This window comes from Salarias fasciatus, chromosome 19, assembly GCF_902148845.1.
Source record: "Salarias fasciatus chromosome 19, fSalaFa1.1, whole genome shotgun sequence".
NCBI lineage: Eukaryota > Metazoa > Chordata > Actinopteri > Blenniiformes > Blenniidae > Salarias > Salarias fasciatus.
The window spans coordinates 4155605-4180566 of NC_043763.1; the positions used below are offsets into that span (position 1 = coordinate 4155605).

A 24962-nucleotide genomic window follows, 5' to 3' on the forward strand; every position below is an offset into this window, starting at 1 on the left:
TCACACTGGTTTTAATTAGAAAAAAAAATGTACATATTATAAGGCATTTCTTAGCAATTGTGCAGCTTAAAGATGTTTGGACGTGAAAGCCGTTCACCGGACTTTACAGGGTGTGTATATACAGCAGTAGTTACTGATTACGCGGGCTAGTGAAGACACAGCAAATAGTTAAGAAGTTATACTGGATAATTCAAATATTCTTACATAAACTTTCAGTCATTTAAATATTTGTACAGTTCACAAACATTACATACAGAAATCTCAGCAAACGCATGAAAGAAAAATGGTGATTTATGTCAACATTTTCGCTGCACTTAAACTGTAGATTATGTTGTTGGGTGCGTCGTGTTTTTTGTTTTTATTTTACCAGTCGGCAGCTGATACTGCTGCAGTTTAGACACTCGGATGAAACGGCAGATGCCCCGTTAGAAAGTTGACGTCGACTTGACACAAATAAACGCTGCACAACACACACTCCGTGTGAAAGGCGCCTCTGCCCGGCGCTCTCGCGCTGCCCCTCTGAGTCATGGTGGATCCGGCGTGCACGGCTCCGTCTGCGGCGGCCATCGAAGGAAGCGATCACGCCTTTTTTTTGCTACAATACCTGCAGTTAAAGTGTTAACGTGCCAAGTCCAGAAAAAGAAGCTGTACATTTATCAACTGCTCTGTTTCCGACGATGCCTGAGAGCAAACTCACTCTGGTCCCGTAAAATAATTTACTGCTAGACAAAAACAAAAAAAATTGATTTACAGGCACGTAGAAGGACAGCTATGGTTGCAATTCCAGCAACTCGTCTGTAAGTTTCTTGCACCGTGCTGTGCAGTGCACGCCAGGACCACAGTAAGCACCAAAAACACCAGTCCGGTCGAGCTGCTTCTCCGCTCCCCTCTCTCTCCACACGCGTTACAGGTAGGTGAAAAACACATTTCAGATCAGACACCCGTCAGGAATCGACAACGTAAACCTTTACAAAAATAAAGTCAGCCCACTAGTTATGAGCTCATCATACAGTAGAAACAGCTGGCCTTATAAAAATATAGTGATTTCTCTTCAACAGTTCTTGAAGTGTCCGCAGGGTGCCGAGGCGGGCGGAGAGGCGGGGGGAGGAGGCGTGTTTGGGGGCCGGGCGCGTCTGAGATGAGGGTGGGCGGAGGACGGGAAGCCCCGCAGTGACAGACTGTCCCTCTCAGTGCGAGCCGTCCTCAGTGGATGTTGAGGTTCCTGAAGTAGTCGAAGGTCGCGCCCAGGGCCCAGCTCGTCTCCACGTTGTTCACCTTCTTAGCCAGCTGGCGGACAGGAACACAGCGAGAGAGAGAGAGAGATCTCCATCAAACCCACGTGCAGCGGCGTTTAAACTCCCAACGGGGAAAATGTGAAGGTTTCATCATGCAACTTTTTCAGATTCTGACTCCCACATGCTGCCCACAGAGGCCTGGCTGTGATTCACGTACCTGCAGCACAGTGCTGTCCTTGAAGCCAAAGCCCTCCTTTAGCAGGCAAGTGATATATGTCATATCCATGCAGAGGAAAGGGCTGATCGCTCGGTACTTGGTCATTTTGTTGCACACTGTAAACACAAAAAGCCACGAGTTTCACACACGAATTAACACAAAAATCCACGTGCGCTTGCATGAAAAACGGCCTCCTTCGATCCCCGTGCCGCCCGATTAGAGGACGGCCTTGCTGTTTTGTGTGTCGGCTGAATAATCAGGGAGGTGCTAGGAGTGCGGCTGGGGGTCAAGCACAAGGCCGCGGGTGGGCGGCGGCGGCGGCGGCGCTAAACAGCCCGGTGCACAGTCTGCACGTTTGAGTGTGTGTTGTCAGCCCCCAGGTGGTGTGTGGCTGTCAGGTGCCCTCCTGCCGGGGCCAGACAGACATCCGCAGCTCAGCTGCCGGCCCAGCTTGAGACGGACTCGCCGCCGGGGACCGCGTGACGGCGCCATCGCAGCACCGACACACTTACATAACGCCCGATAGGAGCGTGGTTCTGCACAGACTGAAGCATTTCAGCGGATCGTGTCCTGTGTCATGTTCTTGTGTGTTCCTGCTTGTTAATGTCATCTGTGTTCATGACCTGATGATCGGGGCAGATTTGATGAAATCGTGCCAAGTTGTGGGCCGTGTTTGCTGTTTGAATCACAGTTTTGTATGAAATCTCACTGGTTAAACCGCAGTCTGTCTCCTGGACATGTTTTTCACAGCCACCTCTGTTTACTCCTTTGAGCTACTTATTTCTGTTATATTTTTAACGACTAGAGTCTGCAATCACCGGGATTACGGCTTGTGTTATATTGGAATCCCAAAGACAGAGAATGTAATAACAGTTTTTCCCTCCGGTCGACAAAGGTTAAATAACTTGTAAGATTGTCGGCCTGCACTGAAACTGATCAAACCGGTAGAGAAGAGAAAACATGAAGCCTGTACCTTCTTTGGCTCTCTTCTTAAAGTCCCGGACTTCAATGGAACCACCTCGACTGCCGTCTGCGCAAAAAAAAAAAAAAACAACAAACATGCAATTTAAATACCTATTTTGTGCAAAACATTGTAATTAGCGTGAAACACACTGGCAGCGGATGGCGACGGCGACTCTTTGGTCTGTGCCCACTCACCGATGAGCCCGGACTCCACCGCCCGGTCGAAGTAGTAGGAGAAGGCGTAGAAGACGCTGCTGCCCTTCACCTCGTAGGGCTGGTGCACGATGCCTTTGATGACCCTCATGACCTCGTAGTAGCACAGCTTGTAGCCAGCGTAACCTGCAGGAGGACGGAGTGGATGATGTAGTTTTACCCAGCTGGAAAAAAAAAAAAAAAGCGTAGTAATCTGAACTAAAAGCGGCGCGGAGGCGACGGCGGACGGCACGAGCGGAGTTCGGAGAATCGCTCTGAGGTCAGGCGGCGGTTTTGAGCCGGGGGGTGTGGGGGGTCACCAGATGATATACAAGGGAAGCCCCAGAAGGGGCAGGTTTCGCACAGCCCCATGGGTGCAGTTGGCTCATTTGCGCACTCAAAAACCAAGCGCTGACAGGAGCGGCGCTCGGCACGGCCTTGTTGTGCCGTCTATTTTTACCGCGTAATTGTGAGCGGGCCAGATCAAGCTGCTCGTTACAGCTCAGGGACAAGCCCAGCATCTTTTGGCTACTCGACTGTGGTATGGGAGTGACTGGCTTATTTGTGAAGTTAACTGACAGTTTTCTTTTCGTTTAAATACAAGGTTGACTGCAGGATAATTGTTCGAGAGGGGAGGGTGAGGATGACAAAACATGGATTTGGCGCCAAGGTCAAAGGAACTGCAGTGTTCTCATGCGAGACTGTATTATACTGTACGCTATTGTTTTCCACTGTGAGGAGAGGAATGCAAGAATTGCTGCACGCAAAATGCTGGAAAGCCCATCGAAACCTCAGCGCTTTTATCTCACCGTCTGGAATCCCGCTAACTTTATAGGTGGTTCCTCCAAAAGTCACATCTTCTCTGAACTTTTTCGGGAGGCAGGAACTTGTGAAGACTTTCCAATCCAGGCCTGGGAAAATGTAAAAAAAAAAAAAAACCCAGGGCTCAGTTCACCCTCATCCAATGAATACTGACATAAAGTTCAATTAGAAGTGATGAAAGGCGTGGGATACACTACCATCCGCTCCCAAAGCTCCAAGAGTCGCCAGGCGGGCAGCATAAAGTCCATTACCAAGGTAGCTGAGGAATAATAAGAAATATTACAGTCAATTACAAGAAAAAAAGCAAAAAAAAAATGAATGAAAGTAGAAGTTACCTGTGTGTGTAGAGCTGATATGTGTTGTTGAAGAGGCTGAACTGGGCGATGTAGCTCGGCGGAGCAGACTGGACGGTTTTCTGTCGGATGGATGATGAATGTTTAGCGGCATGTTACTGATCAGGAAAAAGAAGATTTGCAGAGAATGTAGCTCACCTTTGACTTCGGAAGGAATGTGATCTGTGTGGATCCTCCACCCAGATCCAGAATCCCCACTGTCCTCCTCGTGTTGGAGTACAAGTGACCTTCGGCGAGAATGTTGATCAGTCATTAATCACAAATGTATCATGAAGCTTAGATTAATCGTCTGGCATAATCTGTTCTATTTAAAATGGATGACAAAAAAAAAAAGCAGAAGGAAGTGCAGCTTGTTTATGCAACCTGTTTGGTTCTTGTGATTTAAACTCATAACCTCAGAGAGGAGACATGAGTCTCTGGCTGCCGGGCTTCTGTGTACACTGGAGCCTCAGATATGAGCCTCCTGACCACTAACACCACCATAGCAAAACACAAGCAATGTCTTACCTGTAAGGAAGTTCACCGTGACCCAGGCCAGGACTCCTGAAACGACACATGGGTGAAAATGTCCGTGTTAGTCAAACCCCGCGGAGTGCTCGTGGAGATGGCTTTCACTGCCGCCGATATGAAAATAGCAGCGCTGCTCCGGTTCGCAGGACTTCGCAGACCAGCCCAGGTAATTGTAGTTGTCTCAGAAGTGAAGTTATTGCGCTCGTAAAGTCAGGATAACAAATAGCACACACTGTATGATGAAACACAACACACTGAGGGTGTCTTAATGAGTGATGTGGAGGTTCACGGTAAATTAGAGGGCGTGGGGCCACTTGCTTTCACACTGGGGTATTTATTTGTCTTAGTGAGGTAGTAAAAAGAGTTTACAAGAGCAGCATTGTTTGACGCATCCTCCGAGAATGAGGCTGCTGAAGCACCTGGTTGAAGATCCTCATAATCACTACTCTGGAGACAATGTAAAGCTTTTGTTTTGCAGTTTAAAGGGGGGATGACGCTTTCAAAGACAACCTACCTTCATTTGTCCCATTCATGATAGTGACGCTGTTGTTCGGCACGAAAAAAGGCGACTCGTCGAACACCTCCCGTACCTGCGGAGGAGATGAGCGATGACTGTGAAGTCTTTGGAATTATGTCAGCGAGACGAGACGAGGAGCTCAGACACCGAACTGTTTTTATGATGGAGGCGGTAAAGCCTCCAGAAGACAGACTGTAACTGTTTCAGACTGACAGATAACTGAGCCACAAGCATGGCTGGAACAGTAGCCTGGATAATACTTAAGATGACAAATATGGTTACACTGCACAACCCCACAACAGCTGTTCTTTGCTACATGATAGCCACCAAATGGGCAGAGCCGCTGCCTCTTTTTTCAGTGACACTTGTAAGCACTTAGTGGTTTCTCATCCCGCTCCCCGGCGGGACGGCTGCTGTTCGTGCCAAACTGTCTGAGGGTAGAGAGAAAGCGGGCCTCACCTCCCGCAGAAGAGCGTGGGCCTTGTCTTCAGGCAGCAGACGGAGACCCGCTGTGGCTTTCAGGACCACAGGGGTCCTGGACCAGTCGTCCTCCGGCACCGTCTTCTTGGCGATCTTCAGCAGCTGGCGGACGGTGTTGCCTCCCTGCGAGAGGAGATGGCAATCAAAGGAAAATTACATTTATGGGCAATTAGACAACAAACAAAGACACATTTTAAATTTGACATTTTTGAGGAATCGGCGATTGTAAACACGGAGAAATCACAGGAAGGTAAATATAGCAGAAAGGCGTGGGAGGCAATGACAGCATCAGCAGCAGGTATTTTTGTAATTGCACAGTGTTGTCATCGCATGAGCCCAACCCAGAGAAAATCCTAGTGGTTTAGCAGTTTGCAGACAGTGAACACCTCCCCTAATACACCCGATGGCTGATGAGTGTTGGTGCATACCTCTTCAGGGTTGTCCTTATAAGCCGAGAGTCCCGGTTTCACTGCGTGGTACATTTCATTGTCCAGGACTGGCAGCTCAACTAGAAAAGAAGTCAGGATACAGATCAAAAAAAGGGAAAGGAGGACGCACGAGCAGATAGACAGAGGAGAAAGTGGAGTACATGTAATTGCATGGCTGTTCTTTTTCATCCGCATCCAATTTTCTAAGGTCTGTTTCCTACGCAAGTTGAGTCATGGGCAGGTTAAAAGTCCACCTCAGCTACTTTTAGGAGCCGGCGCGTGCTTGTTCTCACGGCACACAGCCAATGACTTAACAGCAAAGTGAGGGAAGCGCGTCCGCACAGAGGGAGAGGCGCACGGAGGTGCGTAAAAGGCGCGCGGTGGCGCACAGCGGTGCGTAAAGGCGCGCAGGGGGCGCACACTTACCGGGGTCTTTCTGGATGAACTTATAGATGTGGATCCTGGTGCCGGTGCTCCCGGCGTCAAACATGATCCCATAGAAAATACGACTGGTGCTTTCTCCCGGGGAGGGCACGTGCGGTGCGGGCTGGCGCACCTGAGGAGGCTGGTACGGGTGAGGAGCGGGGTGCAGCACCTCGGGCACCGGGTGGAAAGCCTCCGGGATGGGGTGCACGACTTCGGGCGCGGGGTGGAAGACCTCGGGGATCCGGGGGTAGGTGGGCACGACGTGCCGGGACACCCCCCGCCGCGGGTTGGAGACCTCCGGGAGGAGGTTCTCGGTGTTGGCGGAGTGCTCCCGGTAGCGGTAGTGGGGGATGTAGCGGTGGTGCCGGTAGTACGTCGCCTGCGCCGGGAGGCTCCCGGTGAGGAGCCACACGCACACGGAGAGGAGGAGGCTCGGGGTGGCCATGCTTTCAGAGCCGCGGAGAGGAGAGCGCAGAAGGCTGGAGGAGGATGGAGAGATGCAGAGTGGATGCGATGCGCACTCAGGACTGTCCGGTCATCTGTTTACAGTATATAAAGACATAAGGGCTTGGCGTAGGGCCACACCGGGAGCAGCCATCCACCAATCCTGTGGCGGTCCATCCCAGCTCCATCAGGAGTCCCCCCTCCTGGGAGCTGAGCTGAACACTGACTACCTGCCTACCAACAGCATTTCCTCCTCTCTTCTTTCTTTCTTTTTTTTTTCTCCTTTCTTTTTTTTTTTTTTTATGAGGAGGATTATTTCTGGCTGTGTTTTTCCCCTCCTCATCTTTACTGGTTATTCTGGAGCCAAAAAATCCCCTCAGGGAAAGAGAAAGGGGGGTTATAAAGGAGTCCAAATGAATGGTTCACACTGAAAAAACCCTCCAAAGAAACGCTCTTGAAATACTTTTATGAGTGTATTTGGGACTTCTATAGAAGCTTGTTTCAGAAATTCCATCAGTCTGCATCTGTAGACTTTCACAGCTTTGTAATTGCTCAAATTTTGCTCCTGCCAGCAGTAGGAGTGATGTAAGTTTCTATTTTAACGTTAATAAGCCCATCTAAACAGATTCTATGTTAATTGGGGCAGTTAATGATATACAGCTTATTTAACTTATTTTATGGGTCTTGTAATTAATTTCACATTTTTCCACCATTTTTGGGATACATCTTGTTCATACTTTTTGATTGGTTTTTCTTTCTTTAAATCATGGAATACATATATTTGAGACAGACGTTTTGAGTCATTATAAGTTATAGGGAGACTGTTTTTATTACAGACCGCCACCCAAACTCAGGAGTTGCAATGAATCATGCATGTGCATAATAATGGTAATAATAACAATAAAAAAAAAACTCTTCAACCTTCTCTTCATGATCCTACAGTAATCACCACATTAAATTCATTGCAGCTGTTTCACCAACCTTCAAAAATGCAAATGTGACCTGCACTCCAGCTGGCATAAAAGTTAAAAGAATGTTAGCAATCATCTCACTCCCACTCATCCCTGTGTTAACCACAGGCTCTGCGAGGGAAAAATATTTGGGCTGCGAGGCACGTTTCACGAGAGAATGCATGAAAAGCATGAGTAGCTCTTTCTGCGCTTTAGGTGGGTGTACTGGCACGGCCTCACAGAGCCATGCTGTAATGTATCAGCTAATGCTTTCTCATGTCGTGTTCCAGCTGACTGGTCACAGCGCGGGATGCAAGGCCGTCCCGCTGCCGCTCGCAAACCTCGCATGAACTGGGATTTGTACCCGCCTGTGATATTTTTCACCCACTTTGCATCAACAGAAAAGGGACAGAGCTGTGAAAACGAAGGGGTTGGTTGGTTGGAAGTCCAGCGGGCGAAGCGTCTGACCCCGGAGGACTGACCTGGTCTCAACCCTCCGTTTTCCACCTCGTGAAACAACCGAGGCAGAAACCGAGCAGTTACTACAACCGGGCAGGAGGGTACGGGGAGGGCAGAGGTGCTGCTGATGGGTACGAGAAAGTGCAGGAAGTCCACGGAGAGGACAATGTGGGGAGGGTGGGGCTTGGCACCAGCATTCACCCATCATGCCATTCCACTCCCAGGACACTCGACTGTGCAAAGCACTGTTCCAACACTGTAATTTGAACTAAAAATATTGGACTTTCTTTCCTCCTTCCTTTTTTCTAAATACTGTGGCTACTTTTTTCGATCCTGTGGCTCACCAGAGTGGTTGTTTGCCCCTATCAAAGCATACATGTGCAAGACCTCTCACTGACTTGTGCCCAAAGATGTCTTGGTTGCATGTTAACAGTATGATATGGGATTCCTAAAACCTGCATAAAAATGTTCTGGCAGTACATTAGAGCTGGTTGATTTACTCGCTGCATGTTCATTCCGCAGTCCGCTCACAAAGATCAACCTGCACTGATCTGCAAAAATTAAAAACATGAACAGCCTATCAGGTGTTGAAACCGAAGCGTTTTATAATTTAATGGAAAATAATTAATTAACCGGCGGCAAAAACATCTCAGAAAGGTTTGGCGATGGGCATGTTTATCACTGTGAAGCATCCCCTCCTTAACAACGGTCTTTAAAAGCCTGAGAAGACTTATCTTGAGGTAAATAAGTGCAAAAAAAAATGTGCGTAGTTTGCAACGTTGTAATCCACCTGAGGGCACTGGATGATCCGCTATGAATTACAGAATCATTTAGTTCTCAACACATTCCTGAAGTGATGCAACAGGAGCTGCGTCCGCATTCAGATTATTCACCTGATTTACACACATTTTAATATCATATTTGTTCAAGCATAATAGAAAATATTACAGTTTCCTAGAAGAGGTGTTCAAAAATTCCAAGCTGAAATATAGATATGATGTGTGGCTACGACATGACACAGCACACAAACGAGAGGTAGTCTCAATTCGAGGTTTGGTATTTTGTTTCAAGTTTGCTGAAACCGTAAAGCAAGAGACGGGGCCCCAGCTTTGTAATCTACACCGTGCAATATGTCATTAATATGCTGCAATGCTTCCCTCAGGAATGCCATGTTTGTGGGTGTCCTACCCCCAAAAGTCTATTGAAGAGACCCGAACCTTGTCATTACAATTCCAGTGATAATGACAGCTTTGAAATGCTCAGGGTTATTTCAGTTTTCTCTCTTCACTGTCATAGTAATTACCTATAAATTTAGTCTTCAATCTCTGTTCATAATGCCAGAGCAGAGCGCAGGCCTATATGACCCACTTTGCAGGCGCTACACCAGACATGTTTGAGATATCTGGAGTTTAGTTTGATGAACAATCCGCTCTGGACGCTCAGGCTCCTGCTTGCTCAGAGCTGAACAAGTAGATTGCAGCAGACTCAGTGGTCTGGAGCTCGGATTTTGATCTGCACTAACTGTACATTGTTTCTCCTGGATGAGCTCCTCCAGAGATGTAAGCCAACTGCATTTACGTTGATCTTAGCGGTTTTCCCATAACTCCAGCAAAAAAAAAAAACAACTGCGGGGACGGCTGCAAAAAACACATAGTTCTGTCCAGAACAACATGAACAGTACTGCTGACAGAGGCCAAACGTATCTCATGTCATCATGTGGGAGGAGATCATGTGCAAACAGATCCTGTTAGATAGGGCCCTGAGCTCCAGGGCTGTAATTACAAGAGACGTGACAAGCAAAGCGATTCTGTGTCAGTCCACAGGCAGAACAGACATCTGCATCCCATCATTTCCTACAGAGATCGTCCTACTATTTCACTGATTGAATCTTTTATTTATAGGCGACTCTCAGCAGGAGTCTTCTGCAAAAGGAAGAAAACACACAATAGCAATCTAGAATAAACTCAAAACTACATGTCCACTTCACTTCAAATTTCTCAAAACCATTTATATTTTATGTACTGAATCCAATTAACTTTATATTTCAAAATAGACACACATCCTGTACATTTATTTTCTCTTTTTCCCATTAGCAGTACAATTCTTTTATGAAACGAGCTGATACTAAAAAGGAATCGAAAAGATAAGATAAATGCTTTGATTTTAAATACCTCATATTTAACACGAGAAGTCAGTTTGTACTGATTTAATTTTCTTAATTTATTACATGGTGTCACATGTTTTGAAGAATGAGAAAATTTCATACTTGAAAAGTAATCAAATAGAGTCTCAAAATACTAAAATACAAAATCAAATTTCATTAATCCGTTTTTTTGCTCACTTTTTGTAAAAAAAAAAAAAAATTATATAAAGCCTATATGCTTTTAAGTAGTCGTGTATTTAGCAATTGTGTTGACTGATCTTACTAGTATTACAAGTACATTGCCCAGGATTTCTCCCAGTGTGAAGTGGGGAGATTTCCCTCTTTTAGAAACTGTAAGGATGTTTTATTGATATTTTTTTTTTTATTTTTAATTGCAAATATACAAAAAAGATGGTATTTAAACATAGATCAAAGTTCAACTTCAGATAATTCACTTACATTCAGCCAGAAAAAAATTGTCTGTTACATAGAAACATTTAAAAAAAACCAAGGGCGTTGTTACCACAAGTTAAAATGTTCAGTCATTGAATATAGTTTGATTGTTTGTTTGCATGTTTATTTTTAGGCACCCTGAGAGATTCAGCATAAACTACATTCATTCTTCCAGTGAATAAACGTGGGTTTAGTTTTGAAATACCTACATCTGTGAATAAAGAACATTGCAATCAAAATCAAGATGTTCACTTAGATGCTCATTTCTTTCGTTTTCATGTTCTAGTCCAAACAATGCAGTGGTGTCCCACACTGGAGGGAACACAATGTTTTCCCGCTAACATGCGGTTTGCTGCTCAGACCAAAAAAACCTGAACAGGTTCACACATGAAAAAAAATAAATGTTTCAAACTCTCAACATTTCCCAAACAAAATACACACTCTTCAGCATTTATACTGAATTTAGAAACCAAAAACTAGCAGTGGGAATTTACCAGATTGTCAGCGTACATATTTCCCACTTCTCTCTGATACTTGAACGCACCAAACAGGAAGTCAGGGGGGGCAGCTGCGTCACCCTGGCAACGACCCTAACACGCGCGCGCTTGAGTACATACACACAGGTAGAAGCTGTCGGCAAAATCCTCCGTTATTTATTATTGGAACTCCGCTTTAAGAAAGAAGTTTTTCTTTTTGGCCTTTTATCTCCAAACAGCGATGCCGGCGACAAAAACGTCTAAAACAAAGAAGGTGAAAGCCGGGTGAGTGTCAGTCACCCGCGCGGCTAAAGAGAAGCTCGGGCTTCACGGTGTGTGTGTGTGTGTGTGTGTGTGTGTGTGTGTGTGTGTGTGTGTGTGTGTGTGTGTGTGTGTGTGTGTGTGTGTGTGTGTGTGTGTGTGTGTGTGTGTGTGTGTGTGTGTGTTTATCACAGGAAAGGGAAGAAAGATGGAAAACAAGATTCCAAAACGGACAAAGAGTCCGACGTGGAGAAGGCCAAGGACAACGCAGCGCTGTGGGAGCTGAGGTTAAAGGTCACCAACCAGTCCCTGGCAGAGTACCAGAAAGCTCATCATCAGCTGTCCGTCACCCACGAGGAGCTCACGAGCCACCTGTACCGCAAGGAGAAGGATACCCTGGACATGACGGAGCACTGGGAGAGACAGGTGGCGTCCAGGGACCACCAGGTGATGAGACACACTTTAATTGCTGTAATTAAAAATAAATACATAAATATAAAAATTGCTCGTTAAACAAATGTACATTTCTAAGAAATGATACAAAACCATATTTTTCGTGAAAAAAAACCCTACAAAATGTGACTAAAAATGTGTTTGTTTTTTTTCATTTCCAACTGATTTAACGTAACTTTGTATTAATACTCCCATTTATTTGCTTTTCCACGTCATTTTCAGTTCCATTTGTTTATTTGGTGATTTTAAAATATCTTTCTTCATTCATTTCATTGATTCTGTATTAATTTACGTTCACAAGTTCTTTTCTCCAAATTCTATATTTCTGTATTTTATTTTCATGTGATATTTTATTCATTTATTTATTTAACGTTTTTTTCCTATTCACTCTCCCGCTGAGTGCTTTGTAACTGAGAAGGGAAGTTAAAACAAAAGGCTTTCCCGGTCATCCTGAATATCCTGTTTCAGTTGCAGGTCATGTTCTCATGTCGTCTGATGGTTTTTTTCCTGAAAGGTGACAGATCTGTACGGCTGACAGATCGCTAAAGCACCAGGACTCTTTTACTTAGAAACCATACTGAGTGATTCAAAGCAGTAGTTTTTATTTCTAAAATGTCTCTTCGTGGATCTCCTCTTCAAAACATTACAGTGGAGCTTCACTCGCCCCAATAAAACATCACCAAAAGCTCAAGTTTGACAACTTAGAGTAGACGGAGTTGGATGTGTGGCAGCCACATGATTGCTTTCTGTCTGTCTCACATTTTATTCAACCAACTTTGTAAAGTTGGAGTCCTAAAAATAAACAAATATTGCCTTCAACATTTTAACAAACTGCATCTTCCTCAGATCCGTCTGCTTGAAGAATCCCTCAGAAGTCAAGAGGCACTTTATTGTGAAGAGAAAAGCAAACTGGTGAGTTATTATGATGCACAAACACAAGAAGAAAACAAACGGAGTTTCAGATTTATCTCTTAACGCGCCGGCATGTTCATCGTGGAGCAGGGTGTTGTTTCTCAGTTACTGTGCATGTTTCAGCTCTGCTGCTTCTCACAAACGCATCGTGTGTGTAATTATGTTGACTTTTATTGTGTAAGAAAACAACAACCAAACAAAAACACCAGAAAACCAGAACAAAAAAAAAAAAAAAAAATACAAGCTCTCATATTCTGAATGACATGGTCTAATGCTATTTTGATCCATGTCAGTGCCCACACACACACACACTCCTGTCTTGATGCGCTGACCGTTCCCCCTTGTTGTCACACAGCTCTTTACTCTAAAATACCATTTAAAGTTACATAACCGTCAGCAGAGGGACCCGTTTGGACTCCTCTCCTCTCCGGCCTGTGCCTGCTATAGTTTGGGTCAAACTGTTAAACTTAAACGACAGATTGAAGATTAAAGTTGCTTCACAATGCAAGAAGAAGAAAAGAAAACACACACTTTGCTGCCCTGCTGGCAGCTGTTTTCCATCACTTCACTCTCGCTCTATGACAGTAAAATAGTCCAAGAAGCTGCTGAAGATGAAAAAGGAGGCATGGTCTGGACCAGTTTGAAACGAGCAATTTTCAGACATGTATAGAGCTCGCACTAAGTTTAGTTAGACGGAAAAATGCTGCACGTGACTGAAGACGGTATCACCATTGCCTTGTGAACAGGAGTGTAAACTGATCAACTAAACCTGGAAATTCCAGTGTTGATCCCCATTTTGCTGTGAAACCTGGTTTCGGAGACCTCAGAAAGTGTGCTGGCGCCAGGATCCAGATGCTCGCCGCGGGCCCTATAAGTCCCAGGAGTCCCGAGGCGCGACCTCGACGCTGCTGCCGGCTCACTGCTTTTTATTTTCTGAGACCAAACATGTCCACTTGCTCCATAAAATAACCCCTCCATGGACACGTGACGGTAGAGTTCAGCCGGGCCTACAGTATCTCTGTATACTCCCAACACAATGAGGCAAGAGCTCCGAGCAGGCAGACTTCAGACTGGCTGATATTTCTGGAGCGGAGGCCATTTGATGGATGATCCAGAGGAGAAAATTAGATGATGCGAAGCGGCTTGTGTAAATCCTTGTTGACTGGCGCTCTACTGTAGATCGACCCACTGAAAGTTATCTGAAGAATAACCATTAGGTCTTAAGTTGTAATCAGATGGTTGATAACCTCTCATTTAGTCGTCATGGACATGTTTGTGGCTGCGCGTTTTTCTCGTCTCTCATGACTTTGGTCACTCCGTCACTTTTTTTTTTTGTTTTTTTTTTTTGCTCAGGCTGGTTTCTCCACAGTAGCACATTGAGGGATTTGGCATCTCTGCTCCAGTTTGTTTGCTAAAGATAATTGCCTGTGTGACCTTTTGGTGGAAAAAGTGGATTCTTTTCAGGATTTACAGGCTGCACTCACATGACTTTATACAGTTACAGTACAGACACGTGTTTATTGTGTTGAATGTTTTTATTCATGTCAAAGATAAAGGACATCAGCATTGCTCAGGAAGAAGCGGAGAAGATGAAGGAGATCGGAGCCCAGTTGGAGCAAGAACTCAATGACGTAAGGAAAAATAAAGATTGAATATCTTCAGTTTTAAGAATTTTAAACTAATCTTTTTGCTCATTCCTTTCACAGACCAAACACAACATGAGGATTGCTGAAGAAGAGCACAAGAAACAGCTACACAAAACAGAGACGAGACACTTTGAAGAAAAGGTCTGACAGGAAAAGCAACACTTACAGACTGGCACTCCCATCCACGTGAATAATGTAAAATGAAGAGGGAATTAAACATAATTTAAACACTCATCAGATTCCAGTTGAGACTCGACCAGAGATGGGAAGAAGACTGAAATCGTTGTGCTGCTACACTGCTGGAATTCTAGGAAATCACAAGTAAAAGTACTGCTATTAAAACAATCAAGTAAAAGTACTTCTCTCAAAACCACTTACTTTGTAGCTGCATTTAATAGCAGGGATTCAGTTCAGTTTACCGTATCGAAAATGTACATTCGCAGCAAATTGCTCAAGCAACACAGGAGTCGCTCCATGGCAGCATCTGGAACTTTTCCTGCTAAAAAAATAAAGTAACTGGCTATAAAGGGAACATTTTGTGTATAATTTCAAATTGTCAGGAGCAACTTTAGCATTCAATAGTCAGGCACCTTTTAAAATAAAAAAAAAAAGGGAAATGTTTTCTACCCAGAATGCATTTGGAAACAATACTGGTGATTTATTAATGCAGTTTATTTAGTTAGTTATTTGTAGGTTCCTCATAGCTGCAAGTTGGAGCAGTGGTTAGCGTCATGGGGTGAGATACTGGCCAGGCCTATCTGAGTTTGCAGCATGTGGTCTTTGGCCCTAAAATGGTCCCTTTGCGCTTTCAGGGATCAACTGTCATGGCGTTACCTTAAGAAGAAAATGGAAAGCTGTTTTAATGGCAGCGACTGCGGGCTGTGATGGGGAAATGCTGGGAGGATCTCGACTGAGCTTGCTGGCGAGCGTTTTTTCTTTGACGGGTCTTTTGTTTGAGGAGCATTTGATCAAAGAGCGCTGAGCTCTGGTTCTCAACCATAACTGCTGCTGCGTTGCTTAAACTGTACTCAACTACAAATACTCTCACTGATGTTTTAAAAATTGCTTGATTACAGCAAACGTGACTTTGAGAAGAAGAGAACGTAATCTCTCTTGTAACTGTGGTGAAAGAATAGTGAAATTCAGGTCACAGTAAGAGACAGAATTGATACTGTAGGTGGATGAATGAATCTGTTTTATGAATCTCCCTGCAGGCTCGCCTGGAGAAGGACATGACGGACCAGTGCAATCAGAAGATGGCCCTGGTGGAGCTGGACCACCGCGAAGCCACGGCGTGAGTGTCTTTCCACTGCCACTTTACAGTTTCTCCTGGTTTCACTCTTCACGCTGCACTGTCATCCAGAACGCAGAGGAAAAATAATGTACCCATACAAGTGTTTATGTGTATAAATATATATATAACTACGACTCATGCTATCTTCTCGACCGCACTGGTGCGTCACGTTCTGTGAGCGTGTACAGCGGCCAGGCCAACGATCACATCCTCCACCGCCTCGGCGTTTATTACTCTTGAGGCCATAGGATGTATGCTCTGCCTCGGCCAGGTTTAGTTATTTTTGCAGCTCATAAAACGTCAACATTGATACTGGTGTGGTCCTGCCGGTGTGGTGTTTGTGGCGGTAATTGATTTAATTCGGAGCACACACAGGTTATCGTTTGATGTTTGAGCAGCTCACCTACACAGGTGGTTCAATGTTTTCCTCAAAGCCCCAAGTTAGAAAGTGTGATAAGCGCTCCGTGGATTTGTTTGAAATATTTAAATCGAACAAACAGTCTGAAAATACGTACATTTCTTATGGTTTGTGAGGAAATAAAAAGACTTTTGTTGTTCTTGTGAACTCTTCAGGCAGTTGGAGGCGGCGCTGCAAGCCGCATTCAAGGAGCGAGACTGCCTGATGGAAGCACTGAGGAGTCACAAGCAGGAAGTGCAGGACCTGCAGAAACTGTCAAACTCTCTCGCAGAGGAAAACATGGCGCTGGCCCTGGACAAGGTGCGTTTGAGCTGGAGGACGGTAAACACCGGCGGCTCTATTAGGCACCATCGGTCCTTGGACGGACGCCATTCATGTCCATGAAGTCGCTTTCAATCATGTTCTGTTATGAAACGCTTGTCAGATCTGTGCAGAATATATTTCAGGTGGTTTTTCTCCGGCGTTGTTTACTTGTGCTGACCCTGTGTATTTTGCTTGTGGTCCTTAACCCCCGCCCCTTCACCCCAGCCTCCTGACTGCTATCCAGCCTCTCAGTGGTCAGTGGTTGTGGCGAGTTTCCACTGGTGTCTGGGTTCAAATTCAGTGGCTTATCCTCCGCCGTTTTCTGGCACCGATTCCCGAAGGAAAATAAATATTGGGAGCATTAGTCTCCCCTCTAATGATGACAGTCAATCAGGCTCTGAGCCGTCCGCTCAGCGGGTGGCGGCTGCAACACAGTCTATTATCTGTCTGGGCTGTATATTGACGTGATCCCTCCACGCCATTCATCCCGCTCCTCTGCTCGCTCAGGACATGCTTGAGTTGACGGTGAAGGAGAACGCGGCTCAGACGGAGGCCCAGAGGAAGAAGCAGTCCGAGCTGAGGAGCAAGGTGGCCTCCCTGAAGCAGGCGCTCCAGCAGCAGGCTGCGGAGCTGGAGCGGCGGGAGGAGGAGGAGAAGGCCCACCTGGTCAGCATCCAGGCCGGCCAGGTGGAGCTGGACAAGCTGCAGAAGGTCCTCGCCATGCGCGAGAAGGAGCTGGGCTGCGTCGCGCAGCTCGCCAGCGCGGTGGAGGAGAAGCACGGCGAGGTGCAGGAGTTCTTCCACGAGGCGCTGGCCCACGTCCGGCAGCAGATCGCCGCCAGCAGGTGCCAGTACAAGAAAGAGGCGCTGAAGGATTACCGCCTGAAGTTCAGAGAGGCCACGGCGGGAAAGACCAAGTTCCCGCCCGTCCGCACCTTCCATAAAAGTCCCCACAGCACCAACTCGGTCTATTCAGACATGGAGGCAGCCTCCACATGGTACGCCGACTGACGGCTCATCCTTTCCATGACTCGCGCCGCTGTCTGTGTCACACTCACGTTTATTAGCGCCACTCATTTACTTTTTCACAGTTCAGCAGAGCTGTTTGTGGTTCATCTTAATCCGGCTTTTTACTGGACAAGCGTACTGACCCCGATTCCATCTGCCTCCGTTTAAGGACTTATCCTCCAGGCAGCAAAGTCAGACTGTCGGATCTCACTTGGGAGCAGAAAGAACAAGTGCTTCAGCTTCTCTTCGCTAAAATGAACGGGCTGAAAGAAAGGTAATGAAATGCCCCAGCCGCTGGTTTGTTTGGACTTTGCGAAGCTTTGCTCCATCAGCTTCAGCTCAGATGACACATTACAGTCCGTTTGCAATCCCCCCAAAGTGAAGCAAAGCTTCTGCATCAATTAAGTCGGGAGAACAAAGTGCAGTCACGCTGCGCAGCGGCTCGGGCTGAACTTCTGCTGACTCCTCCCTCTTTTTAATGTTTAAAACAGCCATTTTCTCAGCAGAAGAGGATACCATAAAACATCAGTTAGGCTTCAACCAATTTTCTTTTCCATCCAGCTGCTTAAAAAGAATGAAGAAAGAGTCTGGGCACAATAGTAAAAATAGGCCCAGCCGCAGAATCGTGTGCATGGAAACAAACATCTGGTCACGTCGATTTGCCTTCAGCCCATTGGCCCCTCTTCACGTGCACTGGCAGTTTATTTTGTTCTTTGAACACTTGTGGTCAGAGAGCAGCTGGTAACATGATTTCCAGCGAGGGGTGTGCAGGGGATCTGGATGTATGGGGGTAAGGCAGGCAGGAGCAGCGTATTCATGTTAGCGGTGGTCTGGCACCTAGTCCGGCAGAATAACACGCAGCGTTTGGCAGCGAGAGAGAGTCCGTTCGCAGCTCCCTGATCCATGTGCGCTGCACTGACCCAGGCTAACCTCCTTTTAAGACCGACTTAAGTGAAAAGACACCAGTGTGCTAAAACATGGCTTTTCACCGTGAGGTCCTGTGTTTGACTGACGCTCCGCTCTTTTCCTCCGATAGGAAACCCAACCAGCCTCTGGCTTCACCCGTTTCCTGAGGAGGAATGCACAGGAATGAACATCTCTGCTCCATCTTTTCACTGTCGAGCAGCGGCTGAACATGACTGCCTACGTGTGATTATATCGAGACGCTTGTCTTTTTTTTTTTTTTTTTTTTATCGTTGCGTAACGACAGCGACGACTGTCTTCCAGAATTACAGAGGCGCTGTCCTGCCGACCATCAGCGCCCGGGCACCCGAGTCCATCCTGCCCTCAAACCCAAACAGCCTGCCAGATATACACATCACGCGACCTCCCCATGGCCTCCGCAGTTCACGTTACACCGGGGATTGTTTGCCTCCCTCCGCTTTGTGCCCATCAGAAGTACAGCAGAAGACCGGATGTTTGCCTGCGTTTATTGAAAGCATCTCTGCACGTGTATATATAGGTTGTGGGCATTTTCTTTCATACGTGAAGAATGTTTGAATTCTGTCACAACTCGTTTAGTTGACTGCTGAACTGTACCTTCGTGCAGGACAGTTGTCCGAACACAAAGTGCTGATGTGGAAAATATGCAGAGTTATATATGCAAGACGAAGTGAAAATCACTGCATCGAACGTGTGTGTGGTGGCCTTCATTCCAGATGATTGGACGTTTACACCCAACAGCCGATTTCACTTGATCTGGTTGATGTCAAACTTCCTCAGAAATTTGAAATAAAAATACTATGTTGGCAATAGCTGCTGGGATGCACAGGCAATAAATTTAAAAGTGGAAATCAGGTTGATCCTTACTTTAATTTATATCCAGTACACACTGCAATATATTCAGGAAAACAACTCTCATTCTGGTTTCTTCACAAATCACACAAACTACCAAAGATTTTTAGTGCTTGATTCACATTGATCCAATAACACCGTCTCATCTGGACGTTTCCAAAACATAACCGCTATAAAAGCACTTTCAGTGGTTATTTGAAATATTGCATTGACAATGTTACCTGGGTTTCGTGTGGACATAGATACACCTTTAATATAGAGTGTTCAAAAAGATGTACAGAGCTTAGAAGCTGTATTTATGAAGGAGGCACACGTGTGGACGGACATTTTCTGCTTATTCAGAAGGACGAGCTGCATCTGGACGGAGTATTTTAACGTCCCATTGTCGGCATGGTGACTGCTGGGCTTTTTAAAGTGGCGTCCTCGGCTTTCCACTGTGAGGTTACAGTTTTGATTTGTGTGTAAAACTGAATGCCCTGGACAGACAAAAAAAAACAAAAATAAAAACATTTACTTCACAACTGCTGGCAGCAGTAATCTGTGTGTAACAGCAGATTTCTTTTGTTTTTCTTACTTGTTTTCCGTAGAAGTTCATGTCCCCTCTGAAGGATCCCCTTGAACCAGTGAAGGAAAACATTGGCAGCGGCACAGGAATGGGAACATTGACTCCGACCTGCAGAAAACAAGTATTTCCCCGTTCATTTTCACAGTGTAAGCTTTGGGGAAACCTTTCCCAGAGATCCTAAATAAGCAGGACCGGTAAGGTGCGACTGATGAGAGATGGCGGTGTGCGAGAGTGACACGATCGCACCAAACAAAACTCAAGGTTTAACTTCCAGCTGATGTTTTGAAATCTGAGAAAACTGTTCAGAGAAGAAAAAAATAAACCAAATTAAACATTTTGTTTGAAAGGCAGAAAAGCCATGGTTGGTTTACAGTGTTTGAAACAGTGAGAATAAGAATACGTTTGGACACACTGAGGCCTTTTGGTGATTGTGCATAAGAGGGAGAGAGAGAGAGAAAAAAAAAAGAAAAAGTCGATGTTTGTTGCACGGAGGTTTGGAGCGGAGTGCAGCACATGGCCGGCACAGCATTCCCCGACATGTGAACAGCAAACACAGAGCATAACCGGGCTCCGCAGGCAAACAAACAGCCGGCCCAAATTTATGCTTAACCGTTGAACACGACCCTCGGAATCCCGTTTGAGACTTAATTTAAGATTTCCCCTTCCTGAATCCCACCTGGAAAACGGTGTCTATAACCCCCTGTTTTCCTTTAACAGACACATATTTGCTGTAGTTATTTGCAGCCCCGACTGGCAGCGGGGTGGAGGGAAGGGGGTTACCCGAGGTGTGTATTTTCAGGACAGGAGCAAACAAGGGGTGTGCTTGACATGGAAAATAATTGTTTTTTATTATGCATGCAAAGGTTTTTGGGTTTTTTTTTTTTTCCTTTCCAGAAATGTGATGTGCAGCCTGCTTGATGCTGCGTGGACCTGACAGAGTGCTGTGAACGCCTCCTGTTCTCCCGAGACAGAGGAGCACATTTGGAGGCTGCAGCCACTCACCTGGCCCACGTCCACCTCGTGAGTGTATTTGCGTGCAGTGGCACCATTTGTGGTGAAGATCGCTGTCCCGTTGCCATAGGGGTTTCTGTTGACCAAGCTTATGGCATCATCCAGGGTGTCGGCCTCCAGGACGACCAGCACGGGCCCGAAGATCTCCTCGGTGTAGCACTTCATGTTGGGCTGCAGGAGAGACCGTAATGCAGCTCAAACACACACACACACACACCACTTCAGATTGTTTACACATACCGTGACGTTGCCGATGATGGTCGGCCCCACGAAGTTGCCGTTCTCGTAACCCTTGACCTTCACGTCGCGGCCGTCCAGGAGCACCGTGGCGCCCTCGTCCACGCCGCTCTGGATCAGGCTGCAGACTCGGTCTCTGGCCTGCGGGGAGATCAGAGGCCCCACGTCGGCTCCGGGCTGGTCTCCTAGAAGGGGCCCCAAAAAAACAGCCGGCTGTGAGGAGACATGCCACGGCACATTACGGGCACCGACATTCAGAGAATTCCGTTCCCACAAACACACGAGAGCCAGGACGAGGGGCACCCAGAGGCACTCCCTCCAAAATGGATGCTTGTGGGTTTCCTGTGCGCTACGCAAATTAAGCCCCATATCACGTTAAACAGGGGAAAATCCTTCTCCATTTTACTTCACATCAACTTTCCTTCTCAAAGGGATCCGATGCTCTAAACCGCCATTTAGGCCCGGGCCGCAGATTTGGCCACAAATTTGCAGCATGGCTGACTCAACAAGCCCTCTCGCTCCAGCTGACTCCAATGTCAAGCATAACAACAGGGCCTCGGGCGAGAGGTGAGGTTTGGGCGGCGTGGGTGGCCGCGGGGAAGATTAAACTAACGGCCTTTTGGGCGAGCGGGCACCGGAGGGACAGGGGTGAGGGGCGGGGGTCACGGGGCGTGGCACCTGCATTCACGCGCAGAGCCTTGGCCCGCTGCACCAGCTCCGGCAGCCAGCTCCGCGCCTCGCCCACCAAAATGGCGGTGGACAGAGCCATGCAGCGCTGCCCCGCCGCCCCGAACGCTGCTCCCACCAGCTGGTTCAGAGTGTTCTCCTTGTTGGCGTCGGGCATCACCACACCATGGTTCTTGGCTCCCTGCGGGGCACAGAGAGCGGTTAGCCTTGCCCCGTTTCATCTCCACATCACAGCCGCTGGTTAGTCACCAGCAAGCGTGTAATATCGGGTCATCATGAACAAACAACCTGCAAATTTTACGTGGTAAACTTGTTCCACACTTGTTGCCCGTGGGAGAGGACTGATGGACACAAGTCGGAATTAAAGAACAATTACAGCCCTGCTCTGCAACAGAAGTACAGTCTGCAGGCTCCTCGTGCACTTGGCACTCAGGAGTGGGTAGAAACACACATGCAGGCATCTTCTGGTGAATGCTGCCACCTTGTGGACGTTCATAACAAACATTGCAGGAGTGTCTACTCACCATGTTGGACTGGACTCTCTTGCCGTTTTTAGACCCCCGCTCATAGATGTACTCTCCTGCTTGGTTGGAGCCAACAAAGCTGATTGCCTTGATAGCTGGATTGTCACAGATGAAATTCACAGCTGTGGAAGGGATATCTGAGTAAATAACATTTTCCATGTCTGCAAGCATTAGTCTCACATTAACAGTGGTGGATTATGAGGCGAGCATTTCTCACTCCGCTCTCCGGACACCAGCCCTCACCGTCGTGCTGTCCGTGGATGATGTTGAGCGTCCCGTCCGGCGCGCCGGCGTCCTGCAGCATCTTGGCCAGCAGCATGGTGCAGCCCGGCACGCGCTCCGACGGCTTCAGCAGGTACGTGTTCCCACACACCATGCCCATGGGGAACATCCACAGGGGGATCATGGCGGGGAAGTTGAAGGGGGCGATGCCGGCGCACACCCCGATGGGCAGGCGGTAGGTGTACGTGTCCATGTCTTTGGTGATGGAGGGCAGCGTCTCACCCAGCATCAGAGACGTGATGCTGCAGGTGTGCTCCACCACCTCTGTGAACCCAACACACAGATGTTAAAACATTAGGAAGCAACTCATACATGAAGTCAAATGTGGGGCTTGAGTAATAGCTAAAGGTTCACTCATGAGGCATCTCACCGTTCCGTTCCTATAGAGAGACGTAAAGCTCTCATAACTCATTAACATCTCCCACAACTACAAGGTAAAAACACCACATAACACTGCAAATATTTAGCCAAGAGTGGCCCTCTGCAAAGGATCCCTGGCCATGTTCAGGTCAACTTACGTAATCCCCTGAACACATCTCCCTCTGCATCTGCGAGGGTCTTGCCCTGTTCCAGTGTGATCGACTTCGCCAGTTCTTTCTAAAACACACAAATATCTTCACATCGGAATCACACTTTATAATCAAATGAACACTATTGTGCAGTCACGCACGGAAAGAGAAAATGTTGCATTTTTCAGAACACTTTGGACCCTCTGACCCTTAAACTCACAATATTGTCCTTGATAAGCTGCTGATAGCGCAGAAACACCTGCTGCCGAGTCAAGATGGAGGTCTCAGACCAGGAGTGAAAGGCTCTGGAGCACGAGTCCACAGCAGCCTGCATCTCCTCCTGAGTGGCTTTGGGCACACGAGCAATCACCTCGTTGGTGGCCTGCAGAGGGGAGACAAACACATGACAAGACACACAAACAGTAATGAAACTCACTACTGCAAAATGCACATTGGATGTTTTACTGCATTCAAATGAAAAAGACACACGTAAAATATCTGCTTCCTAAGGATATTTTACAATCAAAATCTAATAAAATTACATGATGAACAAAAGTACTTTTCACTGGCTGAAAAATGCAGATCCAAAGGTTTGTATATGAAATAAAAATGTGTGTGACCTCTGTATTAACAGGTTGATCAGTAGATCGCATGGTGCAAATTGTAGTGAACAATAACAAGACAATTATAGTAATGTGAACATAATCATTTACTTCCAACACTGAAAACAGCCCTAGGAATGTCCTCTTACTAAAAAATCCACTAAAATGTTTGTAATTTTTCCATATAATAACCTCAGAGACTCATCTGCACCAGTTGACGCATATTGTGCAACAGGTTGAGCAACTCAGCGTTAATGAAGAACTCCACCTGCTGTACCTATGTATAATCTTTACCAAGCATGGTACAGTGAAACACTTACAGGATTGTGAATATCCAGCCATTCTGAAGACTTTGAGTCAACAAATTTGCCATCAATGAAGAGTTTTGTAGTGGGCTGTGAGGAGAGATAACACATCATATGTACATTTACCCAATAGTTTATTATCTCTGAACAGCATGCATGATAACAGTCAGACTGCTGATTGTTTCAAACTCACCACTGAAGAGGAGGAGTAGCACATACGGCCAACTTTAAATGGGACCTGGGAAATAAACAATAAAGTCCAATTGAAAGGAGTAACTTTAAATTTAAAAAAACTTACTTATTCTGCCAAACATTAAATGCAAACATGCAGATGTTTCCAGCTGCAACCTGCTGGCTGACAAGATTAATGAGCAACTAACGGATGGGGACAAAGTCAAACGTTCTGAAGTCAAATGCAAGCTTGACTCAAGTCCAGCCTGCAGGTGCAATGAAATGTGCTTAAATATAACTACAATGAACAACACTACTCCAACTTGTTTCATGTAAAGAATCAAAAAGGGGTTGAGCGTTCTGAAGCAGAGCAAAGGTTAATTATCTGCAGATCCCTGAAAAGAAGAAACATGGAGTTGAACAAGTCTTTGAGAAATGGAGGGGGAAGTGAAACAATCCAACACATTAATCCTGAAGCACATGACACTTGGTCAACAAACGCCAGATGACTACTAAAGTGGGACACGGGCCTTTGAACAACCTTCAGAAACGTGATTTCTTACCTTCGTCCGCAGCACTGATTTTAACGCAGTTGAGGCCATGCTGGAGTTGTGTGCTGTTTGCTGGGATGACCTGATTTGACCAGCTCTGCAGGTAGGACGGCGGCCGGGACGGCTCCCGCTCCGACCCGGACAGATGTATCCCTGGAGGCGGGCTCTACACCAATCCCAGAACGCCGATTGGCTCAGCGATCACACTCCCATAAGTGACGCAACGTGATTGGCTACGGCCATGTGACTGCTGTCCAATCGCGTGTTAGATACGTTTGGATGAACCCGCCTCCACCAAAGAACTCGACTCGTCATTGGCTGATCAGCTTATCGTCCCGCCTTCTAATTTAATGCCAGGAAG

The 24962-nt window shown here is 46.5% G+C and overlaps 3 protein-coding genes across 3 annotated transcripts; 1 reads left to right on the forward strand and 2 right to left on the reverse strand.

Moving 5' to 3' along the window:
* Nucleotides 1-30: 30 nt before the first annotated feature.
* entpd5a (ectonucleoside triphosphate diphosphohydrolase 5a) lies at nucleotides 31-6588 on the reverse strand. The gene is made up of 13 exons (XM_030116755.1): nucleotides 6144-6588; nucleotides 5718-5797; nucleotides 5269-5412; nucleotides 4807-4882; nucleotides 4290-4325; nucleotides 3921-4009; nucleotides 3765-3844; nucleotides 3627-3688; nucleotides 3417-3518; nucleotides 2611-2754; nucleotides 2426-2482; nucleotides 1453-1568; nucleotides 31-1287 (listed from the first exon to the last, which is right to left on the reverse strand). Exons 1-13 carry the CDS (start codon nucleotides 6586-6588, stop codon nucleotides 1204-1206), a joined length of 1515 nt encoding a protein of 504 aa, XP_029972615.1. The 3' UTR covers nucleotides 31-1203.
* Nucleotides 6589-11301: 4713 nt separating this feature from the next.
* On the forward strand, nucleotides 11302-17766 carry LOC115406623 (basal body-orientation factor 1-like). Its single transcript, XM_030116756.1, has 9 exons — nucleotides 11302-11353; nucleotides 11524-11776; nucleotides 12629-12694; nucleotides 14245-14325; nucleotides 14401-14481; nucleotides 15555-15634; nucleotides 16208-16352; nucleotides 16863-17353; nucleotides 17533-17766. Exons 1-9 carry the CDS (start codon nucleotides 11310-11312, stop codon nucleotides 17639-17641), a joined length of 1350 nt encoding a protein of 449 aa, XP_029972616.1. The 5' UTR covers nucleotides 11302-11309; the 3' UTR covers nucleotides 17642-17766.
* Nucleotides 17767-19092: 1326 nt separating this feature from the next.
* Nucleotides 19093-24738, reverse strand: aldh6a1 (aldehyde dehydrogenase 6 family, member A1). The gene is made up of 12 exons (XM_030116754.1): nucleotides 24614-24738; nucleotides 24073-24117; nucleotides 23895-23969; nucleotides 23193-23354; nucleotides 22982-23060; nucleotides 22425-22727; nucleotides 22182-22303; nucleotides 21649-21838; nucleotides 20974-21155; nucleotides 20725-20904; nucleotides 19732-19830; nucleotides 19093-19633 (listed from the first exon to the last, which is right to left on the reverse strand). The coding sequence occupies exons 1-12, from the start codon at nucleotides 24650-24652 to the stop codon at nucleotides 19529-19531; spliced, it is 1581 nt and encodes a 526-aa protein (XP_029972614.1). The 5' UTR covers nucleotides 24653-24738; the 3' UTR covers nucleotides 19093-19528.
* Nucleotides 24739-24962: the final 224 nt, after the last annotated feature.

Bases quoted from the DNA above. Each gene is read 5' to 3' on its own strand.
- LOC115406623 (XM_030116756.1), top strand. From the start codon at position 11,310: ATGCCGGCGACAAAAACGTCTAAAACAAAGAAGGTGAAAGCCGG. The intron at 12,695-14,244 runs GTGAGTTATTAT...TTCATGTCAAAG, and splicing joins GTGAAGAGAAAAGCAAACTG to ATAAAGGACATCAGCATTGC. The intron at 15,635-16,207 runs GTGAGTGTCTTT...TGAACTCTTCAG, and splicing joins GACCACCGCGAAGCCACGGC to GCAGTTGGAGGCGGCGCTGC.
- entpd5a (XM_030116755.1), bottom strand. From the start codon at position 6,588: ATGGCCACCCCGAGCCTCCTCCTCTCCGTGTGCGTGTGGCTCCTCACC. The intron at 4,010-4,289 runs GTAAGACATTGC...TTCTCGCCGAAG, and splicing joins CACGGTGAACTTCCTTACAG to GTCACTTGTACTCCAACACG. The intron at 1,569-2,425 runs GTACAGGCTTCA...TTGTGTTTACAG, and splicing joins TAAGAAGAGAGCCAAAGAAG to TGTGCAACAAAATGACCAAG.
- aldh6a1 (XM_030116754.1), bottom strand. From the start codon at position 24,652: ATGGCCTCAACTGCGTTAAAATCAGTGCTGCGGACGAAG. The intron at 21,839-22,181 runs GTGAGTAGACAC...TGTGCCCCGCAG, and splicing joins AGAGAGTCCAGTCCAACATG to GGAGCCAAGAACCATGGTGT. The intron at 19,831-20,724 runs GTGAGTGGCTGC...TGTTTTCTGCAG, and splicing joins ACGAGGTGGACGTGGGCCAG to GTCGGAGTCAATGTTCCCAT.